The following is a 17,879-nucleotide window of genomic DNA, read 5'->3' on the forward strand; positions in this document are numbered from 1 at the left end:
CATCCCTAGCATCTCATACGGAACCTGACACGCTGGTCTCAACCCAGCTTTAGACCCACTGGAAAGTTTTTAAAGCTCCGGCTTAAGGATGTTTTAAAAGCTCCCCCAGGAGAGTCTAATGTTCAGCCCAAGTTGAGAAGCCCCTAATAGGTAGCTGGAATTTAACAAATATTTACTAAATGATTGAATCCATAAACGGCACTCAAAACTATTCCAGCAAAAGTCACACCATCATCAATCAAGGCTTATTTAAAGGGTAATGCCTTGGCTGTGGCAGTTAAGACATAAGCATTATGGACCCTGCTTTCTTCACCTAAAACACCCGGTTTTATTAAATAGGGTCTGTTGCACATGAGGCTGCAGGCAAACCACATAACAGGCCCTCGGCTTGATCCTCCTCCCAGCTCTTCAGAGTACCTCCCAGTTGCTAAGATGCAGTTAATCTTCCCCCTGCCATGGCAGATAATTAAATACAGCTCCAAATGGCACAATACTCCCCTGGAAAATGCCTAACTTTGGAAGGAAAAAAAATCTCAAGCATCTTGAAAAGTGATAAATTCCAAAGTTATTTCCCCAACTTCTGCCGGAACATCCATTTTTCCAGGAGAAGGGGCTCTGGAGAGGCATGGCTGACTTTTTTAGCCACCGCAGTACTGTTGAGTGAGCTGGGACAGTTGAGCTGATGCAGACAAATCGGCATTTACCTGGAGGAAGACTTCAGCTGACTGAATAATTTACAGGCACCCAGAGAGCCTCCTTCTAGAACCAAGCTTAGGGAGGACAGAGAGGAGGCAGTTTCCAGCTGCTCCAACTCCAGAGACTGAAGACCAGGACCAGTAGCAAGGAAGAAAGCAGCTCACTGCACCCCGTTCCGTCATTCTGGGGGCTCTGTTCTCAACTAGGGTCCATGGCCAAGCTGTGATAGACTCCCAGTCTCTCTCCCACCCCCATTCTCATTGATGAGACAGGAACTAGGGACCAGGTGTCCAAGTTTTGTGTTTTAAGTTTCCACTGGTGATTCAGATGCCTAGGGTTAACTGGAGCTCCTTACTGTTCTTAATCAGAAAACACGGCCACATGGATGGGACCTCAGCTCTCCTGTGAATGAATGAAGTGTTGAGGACAGCTTCCTCCAGTCACCCACTCTGTCCACCTCTAGTCTGAAGCTTAATGCACAGCAAAGGTCTGTCTGGTCAGAGCTACGGTTTTTCCAGTAGTCATGTACAGATGTGAGAGTTGGACCATAAAGAAGGCTGAGCACCGAAGAAGTGATGCCTTCAAACGGTGGTGTTGGAAGAGACTCTTAAGAGTTCCTTGGACAGCAAGGAGATCAAACCAGTCCATCCTAAAGAAAATCAGTCCTGAATATTCATTGGAAGGACTGATGCTGAAGCTGAAACTCCAATACTTTGGCTACCTGATGCGAAGAGCAGACTTATTGGAAAAGACCCTGATGCTGGGAAAGATTGAAGGCGGGAGGAGAAGGGGGCAACAGAGGATGAGATGGTTGGATGGCATCATCGACTCCATTGACATGAGTTTGAACAAGCTCCCGGAGATAGTGACAAACAGGGAAGCCTGGCGTGCTGCAGTCCACGGGGCCACAAAGGGTCAGACATGACTGAGCGACTGAACAAGAGAAAGCCGGCAGCTGTGCTAATCAGCACGGGGTCCCTGTCCAAGGCTCCCGGCTTGCCGCCTGGGGCCTTCCCGACCCCCATGTGACACAGGGCCCTCTCCCCGGTGAGGACTGGCCGCAGGCTGCCCTCGGGGCCCAGCACACACACGACTTAGCAGGCTCCTCACCTCGCTTGGCAATCTCCAGGGCGGTCGCTTTTCCGATGCCGCTGTTCCCCCCGGTGACCATGAAGGCTCTTCCGGGAACTTGGACCTCCAAGTCATCAGGGACAAAGTCCTTGGACGCAGACTCATAGCCACTCCTGGAAGCAGCAGACCCACAGAAGGAATGGACATTAAGGAGCAGGGAACACAACCTCCTGCAGTGAGAAAGCCCAGTCCTGGGCTGGGCACAGTGCTCTCCCCACCCGGCAGACAGCCCCTTCCGCCCTGGGACCCCGCTCTCCTCCCTGGTCTTGTGAACACCATCTTCTCAGCGCCTATACCATTAGCTTCCTGAACTTCTGAAAATACCTGGAGATTCCAACAGTTTGGCAGCCAAACTATTTTTCTCTGATACCAGGAGGTGCCCCTGCCCCTTAAAACATTCTTTGAAATGTTTTCTTATTTTTATTTTTTTGGCCTTTTCCCCCACATTGGGGCGAATGGAGAGGAGCTCAGGAGACCAAGAGCATCACGCCCACTGCACCCCAGGACAGGTGTCCCTCCCCAGGTACAGAAGGACCACAGCAAAGTGGGGAGACGTGTAATTTGGGGATGTAATTTGGGAATGAGGTGGGGTAGGTGCAGTTATGTGAGGGCTGCACCCCTGAGAGGAAGCAAGTGTCCTTCAGGGTCTCAGGGTGTGTGCTGAACACTCTAGGGGGTGCCGTTTAGGCCATAATGATGGCCCACTTGTATCTGCATCAGGACAACTTTCTGCCAGATTGAGAAGGAGGTGCTTTTTCCAATTGACCCAAAGGCATCATATTGGTCAGAAACAACTCTGGGGGACTTCCCTGATGGCCCAGTGGTTGAGCCCACATTCCCAATGCTGAGGGCACTTGTTTGATTCCTGGCCAGGGAACTAAGATCCTGCATGTTGCATGGTGCGGCCAAAATAAATAAGTAAGATGAAGAGATAAAGAAAGAGAGAACTCTGAATTCTTCAACTGCTTCTCTCTGCTCTTTGAGACTCCTCGTCTACCTTGACTGTCCTAGTAGTCAATATTCCTGGTTACAGAATTGGCTGGGGGAGTGGAGAGGGATTGGCAGGAGGAGACCCTGAGGTCAGAGCTCGCCCCACACTCCGGCAGGCTGGGGGTCTCAGCCTGTTTCTCTCACCCAAAGAGCTGATTCTCTGCAACAAGGATGCAACTCTTCTCCCCCGAGGGTTCTGGGAGGCGCCTGGTGCCCTCCGCATGCCCTATTTATGCGCAGACTGCCAGCAGCTGGTCTCCTGCCCCACACCCTAGTACAGCGCAGCTGCCAACTACAGGCCTGGACGCCAGTGAAGAGGGCCAAAGAATGTTTATGAGCCCAGGTTTGGTCTGAAGTCACTGCCACAGGGGCGGTCACTGCCCCTGGTCTCACAGTCAAGAGACCAAGAAGAATGTTATTGCTGCTGTTCTCACCATCTGGAACTCTTCCAGACATCCAGGGCAGCTTTTCATCACCTCGGCTGTGAGCCGCCCACTTAGTGGGGCAAGCAAGGCTTCTGACTATTCCAAGGCTTCCTGAAAGGCAGACTTGAAGTTCAGTGTAATCTCAATCATAAAGGCTTTGGAGCCAACAACCTGGATTTAAATCTCAGCCCTGCCTCCTAACAGCTGTGCCGTCTCATATGTTGTTTTAACCCTTCTGAGCTCCAGTCTTTTCATCTGCACAAAGGGATGTTAGAAGCACAAAGCTTCTAACAGAAGCTACTTCTTGGGCAGCCCAGGTGAGATAATTATGTAAAGCATCTATCATACGCTTTGAATAAGTTAAGAACTCAATCCCAGGTGACTCAGTGGTAAAGAACCTGCCTGACAATGTAGGAGACACGAGTTCAATCCCTGGATTGGGAAGATCCCCTGGAGAAGGAAATGGCTACCCACTTCAGTATTCTTGCCTGGAGAATCCCATGGACAGAGAAGCCTGGTGGGTTACAGTCCATGGGGTTGCAAAAGAGTCAGACATGACTTAGTGACTAAACAACACCATAGTTGCTATTATTACTACTAGTATTAATAATAATATTAGTATCTTTCATGTTCAAAACAAAGTTCATTTGCTTGCTCCCCTCCCCTGTTCGCCCACCAGTCCTTCAAATCGTTAGGGACTCTGAAAGAAACTTAAACTATAACCAAAGATGAAGCTGGAAGATTTGGTTTGCCTCGGGTGGACGTCCCAGAATCACTGTGAAAAGACTTTCTTGCAAAGGAAAAGAGGTTTCTTGGAAAGAACCCAGGATCAGGGGATCAGTGATGAGGGGCCCAGGCAGCAGAAGGCGCTGGTGGAGAGGGAGAGGGAGTTTTCAAGAAGAGCAGGCCACAGAGAACACACCAAGGCTAAATGCCCCACAGGGACCAGGCCCCAAGACCCCTCCTCCCCAGGCAGGAAGCTGACACACAGCTAGAGGAGACTCTAGCCTCTGGGTTATCACATTGATCCTATTAGGGAGTAAGGTTTGCTGAGGGTGGCTCCTGTGGATTAAAGTCTTCCTCAAATCCAAGGCTGTGAGCCAGCTGCCAAGTGGGTGGAGCCAGGCTGGCCTACAGGACATGTCATAACTCCCTTTGTCCTTTGTCTTCAGCACCGGGGATTCCACCCTGATCCACCCTGATCCAATCCTCTGTTAATAAGATTTAGCTTTTTTCTTATCCTCCTGCCCTCTCTTTTTATTTTTATAAAATCCTCATATCAGTCCTTATTTTTCGGATGCAGAGAGAGGTAAATGACTTACCCAAGACCACGGGATGGTAGGTGATTAAGCCCACAGGGGTTTCCATACTCTCTACACTGAGCCTAGGAGTGGTGCTCAGCCTCACCAGTGGTGCTCAGAAGAGTGGTCCCCAGACAGGCAACATCAACATCACCTGGGAATCTTTCTACAGAGTCAGAAATTCCAGGGTGAGGCCCAGCAATCAATGGTTTCACACGCCCTACAGGAGACTGATTCAATCACTGAGCAATCACTGTACTTAGTGTTTCCTGAACCCCTGAATATAAGAATCACCAGGAGGCAAGGTCCCCCAATTTACCCAATATGGAATTTGCTAAGGTTCCACCCACACCTGCTAGGTGCTTACAAGTCAGTTGTTTTTTAATTGCCCCTGGTAATTCTTAGGTTCAGGCAAAGTTAAGGAAACTGTGACTAGATCCTGCTGCCTGCTGCTGCTGCTGCTGCTGCTAAGTCACTTCAGTCATGTCCAACTCTGTGCGACCCCATAGACGGCAGCCCACCAGGCTCCGCCGTCCCTGGGATTCTCCAGGCAAGAACACTGGAGTGTGCTGCCATTTCCTCCTCCAATGCATGAAAGTGAAAAGTGAAAGTGAAGTCACTCAGTCGCGTCTGACTCTTTGCGACCCCATGGACTGCAGCCTACCCGGCTCCTCTGCCCATGAGATTTTCCAGGCAAGAGTACTGGAGTGGGTTGCCATTGCCTTCTCCGATCCTGCTGCCTAGGGGCCCAATATAAGGAAGCTTTATAAAAATCCTGCTGTGCCAAGAAAAAGCATTGTAAACCCAAACTACAGACTCTCATTGGAATCAAAGTAAAGTATTGTCTTTCCCTCCAATTCACAAAATGCACAACAGCAGGGAAAACCACCTAAACTTACACCCCTCCTACCCCACAAAAGAGTTTGGGGGGAGACTTTCAGAAGCCTCCTTTCCCGGGGGGCAGAAAGCTGACTCAAGCTCTTCATGATGCATTCTGTATAACACAGAAAGATCCAGCAAATGGTGGTCACTATGAGTACACCCCTTCGAAAGAAAGAGGCGGCCACTGTATTCACCTAAATTCAGTGGGTCAGGGTTGACAGCTACACTGTTGGAAAGAAAAGCCAATTCTGAGTCCTTGGTTGATCTGTTTCTTTTTAACCTTCCTTTCTCATTGCTTTTGTTATTATAATCATACATTATTACCTGCCCTTATAGCTGTAGTTTAAATTATACAGGGAGCCCTGCCCCTCTGCCTGAAGAGATTAACACATACCTCCTTCCAGGAGATATTTGCAAGAAAATGGTTTTTACTTCCTCAACTCCTCCCCCTCTCTGTCCTATAAGAGAACCTCACATCCAGACCCCAGACAAGATGGTTATTTTGAGACATTAGTCTGCCATCTTCTCCATCAGCTAGGCTTTCCAACTGTATTCCTTGCCTCAACACCTGCTTAATGGGCCTGTCATGTGTCAAGCAGACTGAACTTGGGCTCAAATTTGGCTCAGCCAGCCCAGAAGCCTTGCTGCTTGTGGCTACCCGGCCCTGGGTATATATCAGGGAATATTGGGGCAAGGCCTTAGCAGCTGCTGGGACCATTTGTCCTCAGGATCTTCCCTTCAAGATTCCCTGACGTGGCAGCAGATTCTCCAGTGCTTGGCAGCTGAGGCAAGGAACCAGCAAATTACACGTTGATGGGACTCAATTTTGTAGGGTAAGTCTCTCCAGTGTGCATACTGGAAACTGTGAGGCTGCGCCATGACAGGCAGCCTAGATTAGGAGTAGGCCTGGTTTTCCAGGGTAACATGATTATCAGGCCACCTGGAGCCAGCCAATCAATATGCACCCAGTAAGGAAAAGGGAACCTATCAGGGGAAAGCTGAAAAGCCTGTGAACGCCCAAGTTTGAAAAAAGCCCGCGAAGGTTTGAGCCAATAAGATTACTTTGCAAACATGTAACCAATCCGCTTAAGCCAGCTACCAACTGCTTATGCATACCTTATAAATTGGGTAGCAGCTCGGGCTCAGCGCTTTCTGACCCTGCACCACTGCGTTGGTTGTGGCAGTGAGCCCTGACTCGAGTCAGCAATAAACTTCCCTTTTTTGCGAGTTGCATTGTCTTGGAAGCCTTCTCTCTTCTCGCTCGGGGATTCAGACATTGGGCATAACAGAAACATATTCCCACCTCAATTTGGGCTTTTCCTTTAGAGGACAAGCCAGTTTGGGTGGGGTACCCTGTTGGGGAGGGGAATTGTTGTTGGACTGTACCTTAGCTGGAACTGGTTCACTGGGGAACTAGTTCTTGTGGGGGTAAGCCTATCCTAGTTAGAATTAGTTCATTTGTTTTGTAGGATAAGTTTATTTACCTGAGTTGGGAACCTGCTCAATTGGAATCAGTTTATTGGGGAACTAGTTTTTGTGGGGTAAGTCTACCCTAGTTGAAATTATTTGATTTGTATGGTAAGTTTGGGGGTTGGGGGCCAATTTGTTGGTGTTATCAATGCTGCAATTTTTTTGTGGAATTTTTTATATTGGAATTTCTATTCATCTTTTGTGTTTTGGTGTGGTCATACTTTTAAAAATGGGAAGTATTCCATTTACAAATGGGAATTACTCCATCTATCTTGAAGGAGAGCCCTTTTGGACATATATTGGATAAACGGGCAAAATAAAATTGTAAGCCTATGACTATGCTACTATAATGGGGTATGGACCCAATATATGTTAGGATCAGAAGAGCAATGGACCCTGAATGGCTCACTCAACTATTAGGTGATCTCATAGTTGATTTGCAAAAGAGCAGGGAAAAGAGATGAGATTCCATACATAGAAGCATTTATGCTATTGCATCAGGAGAAAAAGGAGTCAGAGAACTACTACCTTATCGTGCGGAGGTCTGAGAGAAAACCCAACGGGGTACCTAGACAAAAGAGCTTAAACAAAAACAGATAAAACAAAAACCAACTGAAGATCCATCATAGTTTCTAGAAAAGGTTTATCAAGTTTATAGGTGCTACACAGATACAGACCCTGAGGCCCCTGAGAATGTAAGGATGATAAATATGGGTTTCATCAGACAAAGTGCTCCAGAGATTAAAAAATTCTAGAAATTAGATAGTGCATTTGAAATGAATCCTTCTCAGTTAGTAGATGTTGTTCTTAAAAGTATTCAACAGCAGGGAACAGAGACAGAAGGCGATGCAAAACGGAATACAGGTTTTCGGGTAGCAGCACTAGAAGTAAATGACCTAAAGGAGGGCTCCCAGCGGCTCAGTGGTAAAGAGTCTGCCACCGAGGGAGGATATGCGGGTTCAGTCCCTACTTTCAGGTCGGAAAGAGCCTCTAGAGAAGGTAATGGCAACTCACTCCATTTTTCTTGCCTGGAAAATTCCATGGACAGAGGAGCCTGGCAGGCTACCGTTCATGGGCTCGCAAAGAGTCAGACACGACTGAGTGACGGAGCATACATGAAACCTAAGGTAGGCCACCACTGGGGAAGGAAGAACATGCTTACTGCCGGGAGGAAGGACACGGGAGAAGAGATTGCCCCAAACTAAACAATAATCAAAGGAGGACAGGAGCCCAGGTCACGCTGACAGTGGGGAACAAACTGACTGACTCTAATTGATATCACTCTCCTTTGTAAATTAAAGGCTCAAGTAACCTTTCCCCAGAACAGCTTGACATCAGGGTCCTACCAGGGCTTTTTTGATCTCGTGCCTTTGGGGACTACGGCTCCAACTTGGGGAGCTTCAGCTCCATTTGGGGGGTTTTGGCTCCAATTCGGGGTGTTCTCCCTGTGAAGGGAAATAAGGTGCTTTGGACAAGGGTCACAAGTCTAGTGGGACTAGGAGGTCACATATGAGGCAGTTTTGCCATTTGATTCTGAAGGTGACTTTCTGGCTGGCAAGGTTTGGGTTTGATTAGGTTACTTTGAGCACAAAGGCTTCTAGTACTAACTGCTTGAGCTAAAATGGGAAGCACTTCCTCTGAGGTTCCACTCCCACCTGGGAGCCCCTTGGGAAGTTTTAATGACTGGCTGAAATCTAGGGAAGATCCTCAAAAGTGTTTGTAAATACATTACCAAAATGGGAAGCCATGGGTCTGACTAAACTAGCCATAGCTGATATTTACAGCCTAGCAGGAAATTTGGAAGAGACCTTCTCCTCTAAGCTAACTTTCCAACATAGGTAAATGGGTATGTCAATCCTTCAGTATCATTGAGGTAGCCACCCAATTCTTTGAAGAAAAAAGAAAAAAACTTGTCCTTATTTTAGAATCGGGACCAGAAGTATGGTTCCAAAAAAATAATCCAAAACCTAATCCTTTTACCACTCCCAAGACCTTCCCTGTTTATCTTAAGAGGAAGTTTGTAAGTATTAATACAACCTAGCAACTAAACAAGAACAAAAAGTATTATAAAGGGGAAAAGAAGTTATCCTAAGAAAAAATTGCCTGTATCTTTGCAAATGTTCTACTGGGTCTTCTCAGGAGCCCTTATCTCCACCATCTTTTTAAAATGCAAATTTTGAAAAAGAGAGTAATTTGGACTTGCTTTCCATAAATATTAGTAAAAAGAGTTTAGCCATCTAGATAAGTGAACTTGATTTATTCCATCTGCCAGAAACCCAGTTTTAATCTGACCTCTTTTGTAGACTGATGGATTTTACATTGCTGTACCCAACTCAGGGCTGAAATCTTGAAACGAGAACAGAATTTGGCTTTTCTCTGTTAGAAAGACAAGTTTTGTTAAGATGTCAAACTACCTTTGATAACAGATTTTAAGTTCTTTACCTTTTAAGTTATCTATTCTGCATTTGCCTTTGAAATCTTTTATTGTTACTTTAGCTAAGTGAATAACTATTGTTTCACAGTGACTTATAATCCTGTTGTGTTTTAAAACCCTTTTGATATTGTTTTGACAAAACTTCCCAAATCAAATTATAATAACGTTTCTTTGACCTCTAGCTAAACTTTGGGATGCTTCAAAGGGCCTTTGAAATATCCCAAGGAAACATTAAACACATTAGGTTCACTTGGTATGTTAAATTACAATGGGAAGTATTATCAAATGAGTAATAAATCTTCTTAGGTTATATTTTATGGTAAATGATATTCTAGATATTATATGAAATTTTGATGTGTCCTGGTATAAAGTATTATGGTCATAATTCTAGTTATTATCTGAAAGTGTGGCATGTCACAGCAGTAACCTAGGTGCTTTAAATGTGGCTTCTTAAGTCTTTTTGTTATTATAGATAGTTATGATTTCACTTTGATGCCATTGCAAAAACGCCTCCCCTTCAAGAAGATTTATAAAAAGGACTTTTGGATAAATGCAAGTAATTCTAATGGCTTCACAAAGTTGTTAACAAAAAGGATTAGTTACAGGGAAACCGAGTGAACTGGTAGATATGGTTACGGTTTTTGTGGTTTCTATATAAAGAAAATTACTGGTTTAAATCTGTTTCCCAGGGGTAAGGAAAATCTGCCCCTTAAACTAATTAATCATTGTTCTAATTTGGTCTTTGTTTCCCAATTGTTTGTGCCCTGTGCCTCCTTGATGCACTGTCATTGTCAATGTCACTAACTGCATTACTTATATCCTGTCTAATTTATAAGATTGTTGTCTCTTACAATACCCAGGGTGTAACCAGGCCTTGAACAAAACTTATATGGCTAAAAACGTAACATAAAAATCATTATAATAGTGTAATTATAAGAAGAATTACAATGGGAGAAGCAATGGGAGGGAAAATGTCTCCTGGGTCATAATCAGGCACAAGATCCAGAGAATCTTTCCTTATTAATGGGGGTCGAGTCCAAAATTTAGCAACTAGAGTGGCATATCAAAAAATTTTTTTCCTGATCTGGGATGAGCCTTCCAGTGCCGTGGGACCAGATTTAATCATGAACTGTCTCCCAAATACTGGTCAAATTCCTGACCAAGAGGGGAGGAGCTGAGAAATGAAGTATTTCCTGCCATATCAGTCATCTGCAATTGGAATCTTCCAACATGAGCCAGTGAGCCCTGAGGAAACTCAGGAAGGAGATACCTGCCATCTAGCAGTCCTCAGCCTTGCAGGCATCCTTATGGTGAGCCTTGAGGAAACTCAGCCTGTGAGAGCACAGGATTAACTGCCCCAGATACCTGAGGGTACATATCAAGGAAATTTTTTTGAAGAGCCCTGACTCTTGCATCTTCCCATACACAGAAAAGCCCGAAATTCCTAAACTTAAGATGCTGCCTCTGGGCTTGAAGTTCAGTATTCTACAGATATAAAGTGGACATTTTCCAAAGAGGAATGAAGAAAGACAAATCTCAACATCTGGGACACTGGCAACTGGCACGGATGGCTGCAAACACTTCTCAGAAGACCCATCTGATGAAGTAGTTAGAAAGTCGTCACCCTCTTTTTTTCCAAGATTGTTGAAGGGACATTGATAGTGGGAAATATTGCAGGGAAGAGCCAATTCTGACTCCATCATGGATCTGTTTCTGACTTTAACATTTGTTTTACAATGCTTTAGTTATTATAATCATACATAATAACCTGCCTCAGGGAATCCTGCCCCTCTGCCAGAAGAGATGGGAGCACATCTCTTCCCTGAGGTTGGCCATTCCAGGAGATACTTACAAGATAATGGTCACTACTTCATCAACTCCAACCCCTCTCTATCCTGTACAAGAACCTCACCCAGATGCGCAGCAAGGTGGTTATTTTGAGATTTGAGTCTGCCATCTTCTAGATCTGTTGAATTTCACAATAAAAGTCGTATTCCTTGCCTCAACATTTTCTCTGGTTAACTGGCCTGTGTATAGCAAGGAGACTGAGCTTGGACTCAGTAACATTTCCCACATTTTCTGCAGCACTGCCCCTGAGGAGGGTCTGCACTTCTTCAAAAATGCTTCTGCAAGCCGAGAAGGGAGGAACAGAAGCTGTCTCCCCTTGGAATGATGCCTGGAGTCCTGGACGATGGAAATTTGCCCAGGGAGCCTTGCTGCTGCTGCTGCTGCTGCTAAGTCGTTTCAGTCGTGTCCAACTCTGTGCGACCCCATAGACGGCAGCCCACCAGGCTCCGCCGTCCCTGGGATTCTCCAGGCAAGAACACTGGAGTGGGCTGCCATTTCCTTCTCCAATGCATGAAAGTGAAAAGTGAAAGTGAACTCACTCAGTCAAGTGTTCGACTCTTCCTTCGCGACCCCATGGACAGCAGCCTACCAGGCTCCTCCGTCCATGGGATTTTCCAGGCAAGAGTATTGGAGTGGGCTGCTATTGCCTTCTCCCAGGTAGCCTTAGGAACTGATAAAAATACTGATAAAACTCTTAAGGAAGGGAAGAGGGGAAGTCTCTTGGAGAAGAGGGTTGCATAAGAGAAGAGCCTGCAGGATTTTTTTTTTTTTTTAATAAAATATCAATCTAGGACCCAGTGCACATCAATTGAATCAAAATGTCCAATGGGAGGGCCTGAAAGCTGGTATCCTCAACAATTTTCTGCTGGTGATTTCTGGTTTCAAACAGGCATGAGAACCACTGGGAGAGACTTAATTCTAACATTAAAAACCACCTCTCCACCCCCAGAAGTGGCCACCCCTCAAAGACCACAGTGAGGGGGCGGGCCGACTGGGGCACAGCCAGGGTGATCACGGGGCGATGGGAGGGGGTGGGGGCAGGGACCATCAAGCAAAGTTCGACAAGCTCACACTGGACACGTGGTCTACACCCGCCCTGAAACTCGTGCCAGGAATGTTCCAGCTGAAGGGAGCGGTCACAGTCCGCAAGCCGCATTTTATTAGTAAGGACAAAAACACACCCAGCAAAGTACTAAGCGGAGTCTCAACTAGCAATTTAGAGCTAACCCCTTCTTACGCGGAAAACAGCCCCAATGAGACAAGAGCCAGAGCACGCCCAAGCGGGGAGTCCAGGCAACGCCCGGGAGGCTCGCAGACCCCTGGGCAGCCTGACGTCAGTGGGTGGGGCCCCGCGCGTACAAGCCCCGCCCCCGGGCGCCAGCCCCGCCCCTCGGGCGCGCGCCGGGCCCAAAGAGCGCCCCCGCGTTGGGTCGCGGCTGCGGCTGGTGGGCTGCCAGCAGGCGAGCGCCTCCGTCGCTTGGTGGGTCCGAGTGATCGCAGGGGAGTCGCGGGCGCGTCCCCGCTCATCCCGCCCGCCTGCGCCGAAGCGGGCCGCGTGACGGCCGGCGGCCTGCCCGCCCCCGGGCCGCGGGACCCGGCGCGGTACCCCGCGCACTCTTACTTGGTGTATTCGCGCAGCCCCTTGGCGAACCACGCGGCGCTGCGGTAGAGGAGCATGGTGGGCCCGTCGCCGCACGCAGAGTCCCGCGGCCCCGCGCTCCCCGGCCCCCGCCCCGCCCTTCCGGGCCCGCCAGCGGTTACATCATCGCAGTTATGTAAACGCCGCGGCCTCCGGGGCTGGTCCCCACTGGGAATGCGGCGGGGTCTCGGTACGATGCGGAACGCCGCCCCCAACGCCCCGGTCCTGCCTGCCCTGCCGCGGCTCTGGAGAGCGCCCCACTCCGGCCCCGGCCTCAGAGGGCAGGGGGAAGGGAGGGCAGACCCTGCAGGGGCGTCCTCATGGGGGTGGAAGCCGGCGTCAGTACCTGTTGGAGGTTACCTGCCAGCTGGGTATCACTGGGACGCAGAGCTGGCACCGCAACGCACCTCCTCGAATCTGATGACCCAGAAAATCGTGTGGATTCAAAACGAGGAGGCTTACTGATACTAAAAAGATACCTCCATCTGATGGGTTTTAGCATAGGGGTTACTGAAAAACTAGTCTCTTCTAAGTTTCCACCTATCTTATTTCACGAAATACCCGCAGTAACTCAGAGGAGGGACGGTGCTTCCTCAGCAGGTGCAATAAGTCTAAGGTGCACACAGTAACCCGCCTGGGGCGAGGCAGAATGGGTCTCCCTCCTGAGAGTAAGTCTGTCTCCGAAGTATAGGCTTTTGCCACAGTTCTGCAATGTCATGTAGTGTCAGGAAGGGGCCCTTTATCGCCTTCAAATCGTCATCCGCCTCCCCAATCCCCCAAGGCCAAATAAACACACAGTGCAAGTGGAAAAAAAAAAAAAAAAAAAGCATAGTGGCTATGCCAACCCACATGCTAGACTAGTCATCCAACCCACTCTGGCCCCTGTTATGTAGGAGTTAGGCACCCCTGTCCCCATCTGACCTCCATCTCTAACTCCCAGTTAGGAAAGCCTCACTCGGTTAAATTCTGTACTGGTTTATCAGACTCATCCAGAGACTGAGCCATTCTTACATAAGATGTGCAGAGACCAACTGGTTTAATGGCCTCATTACCTACGGTAGAGGATACAGGTTCGCTGCCCCCTCCCAAGTGGGCGTGTTTTTAACTCAGGATACCTTTTGAAATACATTTCCCCAGAACAGCTTGCTCCTCTGAACAGGACTGTGAGGTTCCCCTGCATTGCTCGTCTTCTTGCCAGAGCGATGAAAAGGAGTTTAAACAACTGGCATTCTGCAAAGCCACCCAGCCTAGTGTGACTTCTCAATGCCAGTCGGGTTGGACCAGGAGAGCATTTTGGACCCCTAGAGTTACACAACTGCGCTTTGTACCCTCGGCTTTGTGTCAGTGATGGAAGAGCTACCAGTCTGTTCAGAAACTCACCACCTTAGGAAATGTGCTTTTGGCTCACAGAGTGGGTGAGAAGTTCCTGTGAACCACACGGTGTATTGAGGGCATCAGCGGCACCTTGCTGTAAAAGGGTGGGTGGAAACGTAGCTCTCTCAACCTGCCGTGTAAACCCCGGTGTGCTGCAGACCTACTCCGACTTAGTTTTCTTATTGGTAGAGTGGGGGTGAATATGCTCACTTCATGGGGCTGTTGTGATGATTAAATGCATTTGTAAAGAGCTCAGCAAAATGCATGGTTGTGGTCAAAAAACGTTCATTTCCCACCCTAAGTTTTTTTCTCATTCTTTCCCCCCTGCAATGCAGCCACCCCATGTACATGCCATGCATGTTCTGTTAGTGCATGAAGCATGTAATGTTTACCCTCAAATCAACAAGTATCCACTAGGGACTGCGCTGTACACAATTCATAGGGGGTTTTAGGAAAAGACAACCGACATCTCAGAAGGGACCTCCATTCTTCCCTGGATCACAAGGAACAAGAAAGAAAGGACAGGATGGGATTCGTGGGCAAAGGGTCCAGTTTAAGGACTTAGCCTGAGTTGGGTTTTGGTTCTGTTTTGTCACTGATTCTCAGTGTGGCCCTGGGTAATAGTAATAAAATTTATGGCCACCTGATGGGAACAACTGATTCACTGGAAAAGACCCTGATGCTGGGAAAGATTGAAGGCAGAAGGAGAAGAGGGAGACAGAGGATGAGATGGCTGGATGCCATCACCAATTCAATGGACATGAACCTGGGCAAACTCCAGGGGATGGTGAGGGACAGGGAAGCCTGGCGTGCTGCAGTCTGTGGGGTTGCACAGTCAGACACGACTTGGCAACTGAACAAGTCCAAACGTTATGGATTATGTCACTTAATCCCTGCAATGACCTAGTAAGGTTGCTCTGGCTATCATCTCCATTTTACAGACGAACAAAACTGAGGCTTAGAGGGGATGCCACTTGGCTGAGGTCACAATAAATGCACTCTGGAGCCAGGATTTGAGCCAGGCAGTGTGATTCCAGAGCCAATGGCCTCTCAGTGGACCATACTCTATGGGGGCAAGTCACTTAACCTCTGGGCCTGTTTACTCATCTAAATGAAAAGGACATTAGACAGATGACATCTGGGGCCCCTTCAAGCTCTTTCTATGACCAATAAGAGAATTACACAAAGATGTTAAATAAGTTGGGCCCAAGGTGCTTTTAAAAGAGCAATATCCAGTGGGTGTCTTTGCTTCATTTCAGGCGGGGAGAAAGCCCTGGAAGATATCTCTTCTCTGTCTCCAGTTTCAATTTGCTAGTCAAAGGCCACACAAAGAAATCACCCTCCAAAGCCTCCTTCTAACTGATTTAGAGCCCTGAAGCTAATTTTGACCAAACTGGAAGGAGAAGCAGAAGGTGAGGATTGAGAAGTCCATGGCTTTCTACACCAGAGATCTACGTGATGGGAGGTCTGCATGTACACACACACACACACACACACACACCAGTGTTTGCATCTCTTCCACTGAAACTCAGTACCAGTTTCTCCAACCCAGTTGTCATGGCAACACCAGCTGCCAATGAGATCATGGAAGACAAGGTTATAATGGCAGTGCTGCCTTAATATTTTACCTGGCAAAACCACTTAGATAATAAGATGAATACCCATAAATCATAAATCCACGGGAAGCCCAGGCACTGCTCACTGTGTGTGTTTGGTGTGCACTTGGGGGTGGGGAAGAGAAGTGAAAGCGAAGGGAAGGAAACAAAAAGGAAGGAGGGTGAGGCAGGGCGTGGGGAGGAGGGTCTCTGATACTGCTCCTTGTTATTCCTCAGTGTCCGGACCCTGTCTGTACATGGATTAAGGAACCGGTCTCTTCTGTATTCACGAAAAGGGATGGGGGCTCCCAGCCTGACTGACAAAAGGCTTATAAGAAACCCAAGGCTGTTTTTGGGGGGTTTACACAAAGACAGGAGAGAAGCAGCTCAGGGGTGACATGGCAGACAATGACCCACCCACTCCAGCACCCAGCAGGAGGCAGGACCCCTCTTAGAACTGCCTTTGTGGTTATCTTCCCAAGTTCCTTGATGCCACCTGCTTTTACAGATGCACTACCCCTGGGGCAACTGTCTATTGCTCATCTGAACCAACTCCCTGAAGAGCAAATCCACTGATTTAAGGGTTTTCTTCCTTTCACGGGAACTAATCATGGGGCGGCAGGGGGCAGGGGGACATCCTTTGGTAAGAGCTTTGTCAGTGGGGAAGGAGACTCTGCTTACACCAAACACCTTTTTGTGCCTTTGACTTTTGTACTGTGTTCATGAATTCCTTATTCAGATCAAAAAACAGGCACTCCCTGGTGGTCTAGTGGCTAAGACTCCATGCTCCCAATGCAGGGGGCCTGGGTTTGATCCCTGGGCCGGAAACTACATCCCACATGCTGCAACTAAAGACCCCACAAGCCAAAACTAAGACCTGGTACAGCCAAATAAATTGATCAAATAACTATTAAAAGGTTTATAACTATAATGAGGTCTTCCCTCATAGCTCAGTTGGTGAAGAATATACCTGCAATGCAGGAGACCCAGGTTCAATTCCTGGGTTGGAAAGATCCTCTGGAGAAGGAAATGGCTACCCACTCCAGTATATTTGCCTGGAGAATCCCATGGACAGAGGAGCCTGGTGGGCTACAATCTACAGGATCGCAAGAGTCGGACACAACTTAGCGACTAAACCACCACCAACTATTAAAAAAAAACATACGATGGTCCACCTTCATTCTCCAGCCCTGTCCACCCTTCAAGAACCAAGCACATGGATGAGATGGGCCAAGGGCAGGGCAGTCGTGATGCCTGGGTCCATCAGTCACCCTGTAAGTGAATGAATGAAGGAAATGATTTCCGGCAGATGTGGCTTATGTTGGTCTGAAACTCTCACACAGTCTGTTTCTAGGGCTGCTTCCGGGCAGGCAGGTTCTGAGTGCAAAAGCTTTCTCCAGTGAGGCTCAGGGGCCAGAGGTAAGTGCTCTGATGCTCTGAGGGGTTGTTGTGCCTCGCCCTGACCAATGACTCCCAGTACCGCCCGGTTCTCACCGCTGGCTCCAGACAAGGGCCACCGGGGGCAGGGAGAGGGTGGCAGACACACAGAGGCAAGAGCTGGGGTCAAAAATCAGAATATCTACATTCAACCCAATTCCTCTTCAGAGGAGACACCCCACCTCCCTAAGCCCAAGTTTCCCCCAAACTGCATTCCACCCACCCAGCCCTTGGGGCGTAGGAATAAGGATGGAACAGAGGACCTTTTCTCTTATTTAATAAGAGCTTATACTCCACTTGCCAGGTACTAAGCACTGTTCTAAGCTCATTTAAAATGAGCAGACTGCATCACAGAGAATTTCAAGGCATGTCCATGATGAAACTAGAATCTAGAAAGGACCAGAGCCAGGAGTCCAACCTGATAGTTAGGATCTAATCCCTTTTCTGTAAGGATGGGACACATCTCCTGGTGGTTTCTCTGCAGTCTCTTCTTTAAGTCATGTCTGTGGAGCTGGAAGGGCTTCCCCGATGGCTCAGGAGGTAAAGAATCTGCCTGAAATGCAGGAGACCTGGGTTTGATCCCTGGGTCAGGAAGATCCCCTGGAGAAGGGATATAATACACACTCCAGTATTCTTGGGTTTCCCTGGTGGCTCAGA

At 47.9% G+C, this 17,879-nt stretch overlaps 1 protein-coding gene across 5 annotated transcripts in view; it reads right to left on the bottom strand.

Moving 5' to 3' along the window:
• The window catches only part of DHRS12 (dehydrogenase/reductase 12), a 40,980-nt gene extending 28,066 nt beyond the window's left edge, over positions 1-12,914 (bottom strand). For 4 of the 5 annotated variants that reach the window (XM_065902258.1, XM_065902257.1, XM_065902255.1 and 1 more), the window contains exons 1-2: positions 12,799-12,914; positions 1,807-1,940 (exon numbers count right to left, since the gene is read on the bottom strand). In XM_065902258.1, coding sequence (XP_065758330.1) covers positions 1,807-1,932 — 126 coding nt within the window. In that variant the 5' untranslated portion in view covers positions 1,933-1,940; positions 12,799-12,914. The remainder of the gene's footprint in view (positions 1-1,806; positions 1,941-12,798) is intronic. The other variant, XM_065902261.1, reaches the window with a different exon arrangement.
• Between the last annotated feature and the right edge of the window lie 4,965 nt (positions 12,915-17,879).

The sequence above is a fragment of the Muntiacus reevesi genome, chromosome 11 (assembly GCF_963930625.1).
Source record: "Muntiacus reevesi chromosome 11, mMunRee1.1, whole genome shotgun sequence".
NCBI classification, from domain to species: domain Eukaryota; kingdom Metazoa; phylum Chordata; class Mammalia; order Artiodactyla; family Cervidae; genus Muntiacus; species Muntiacus reevesi.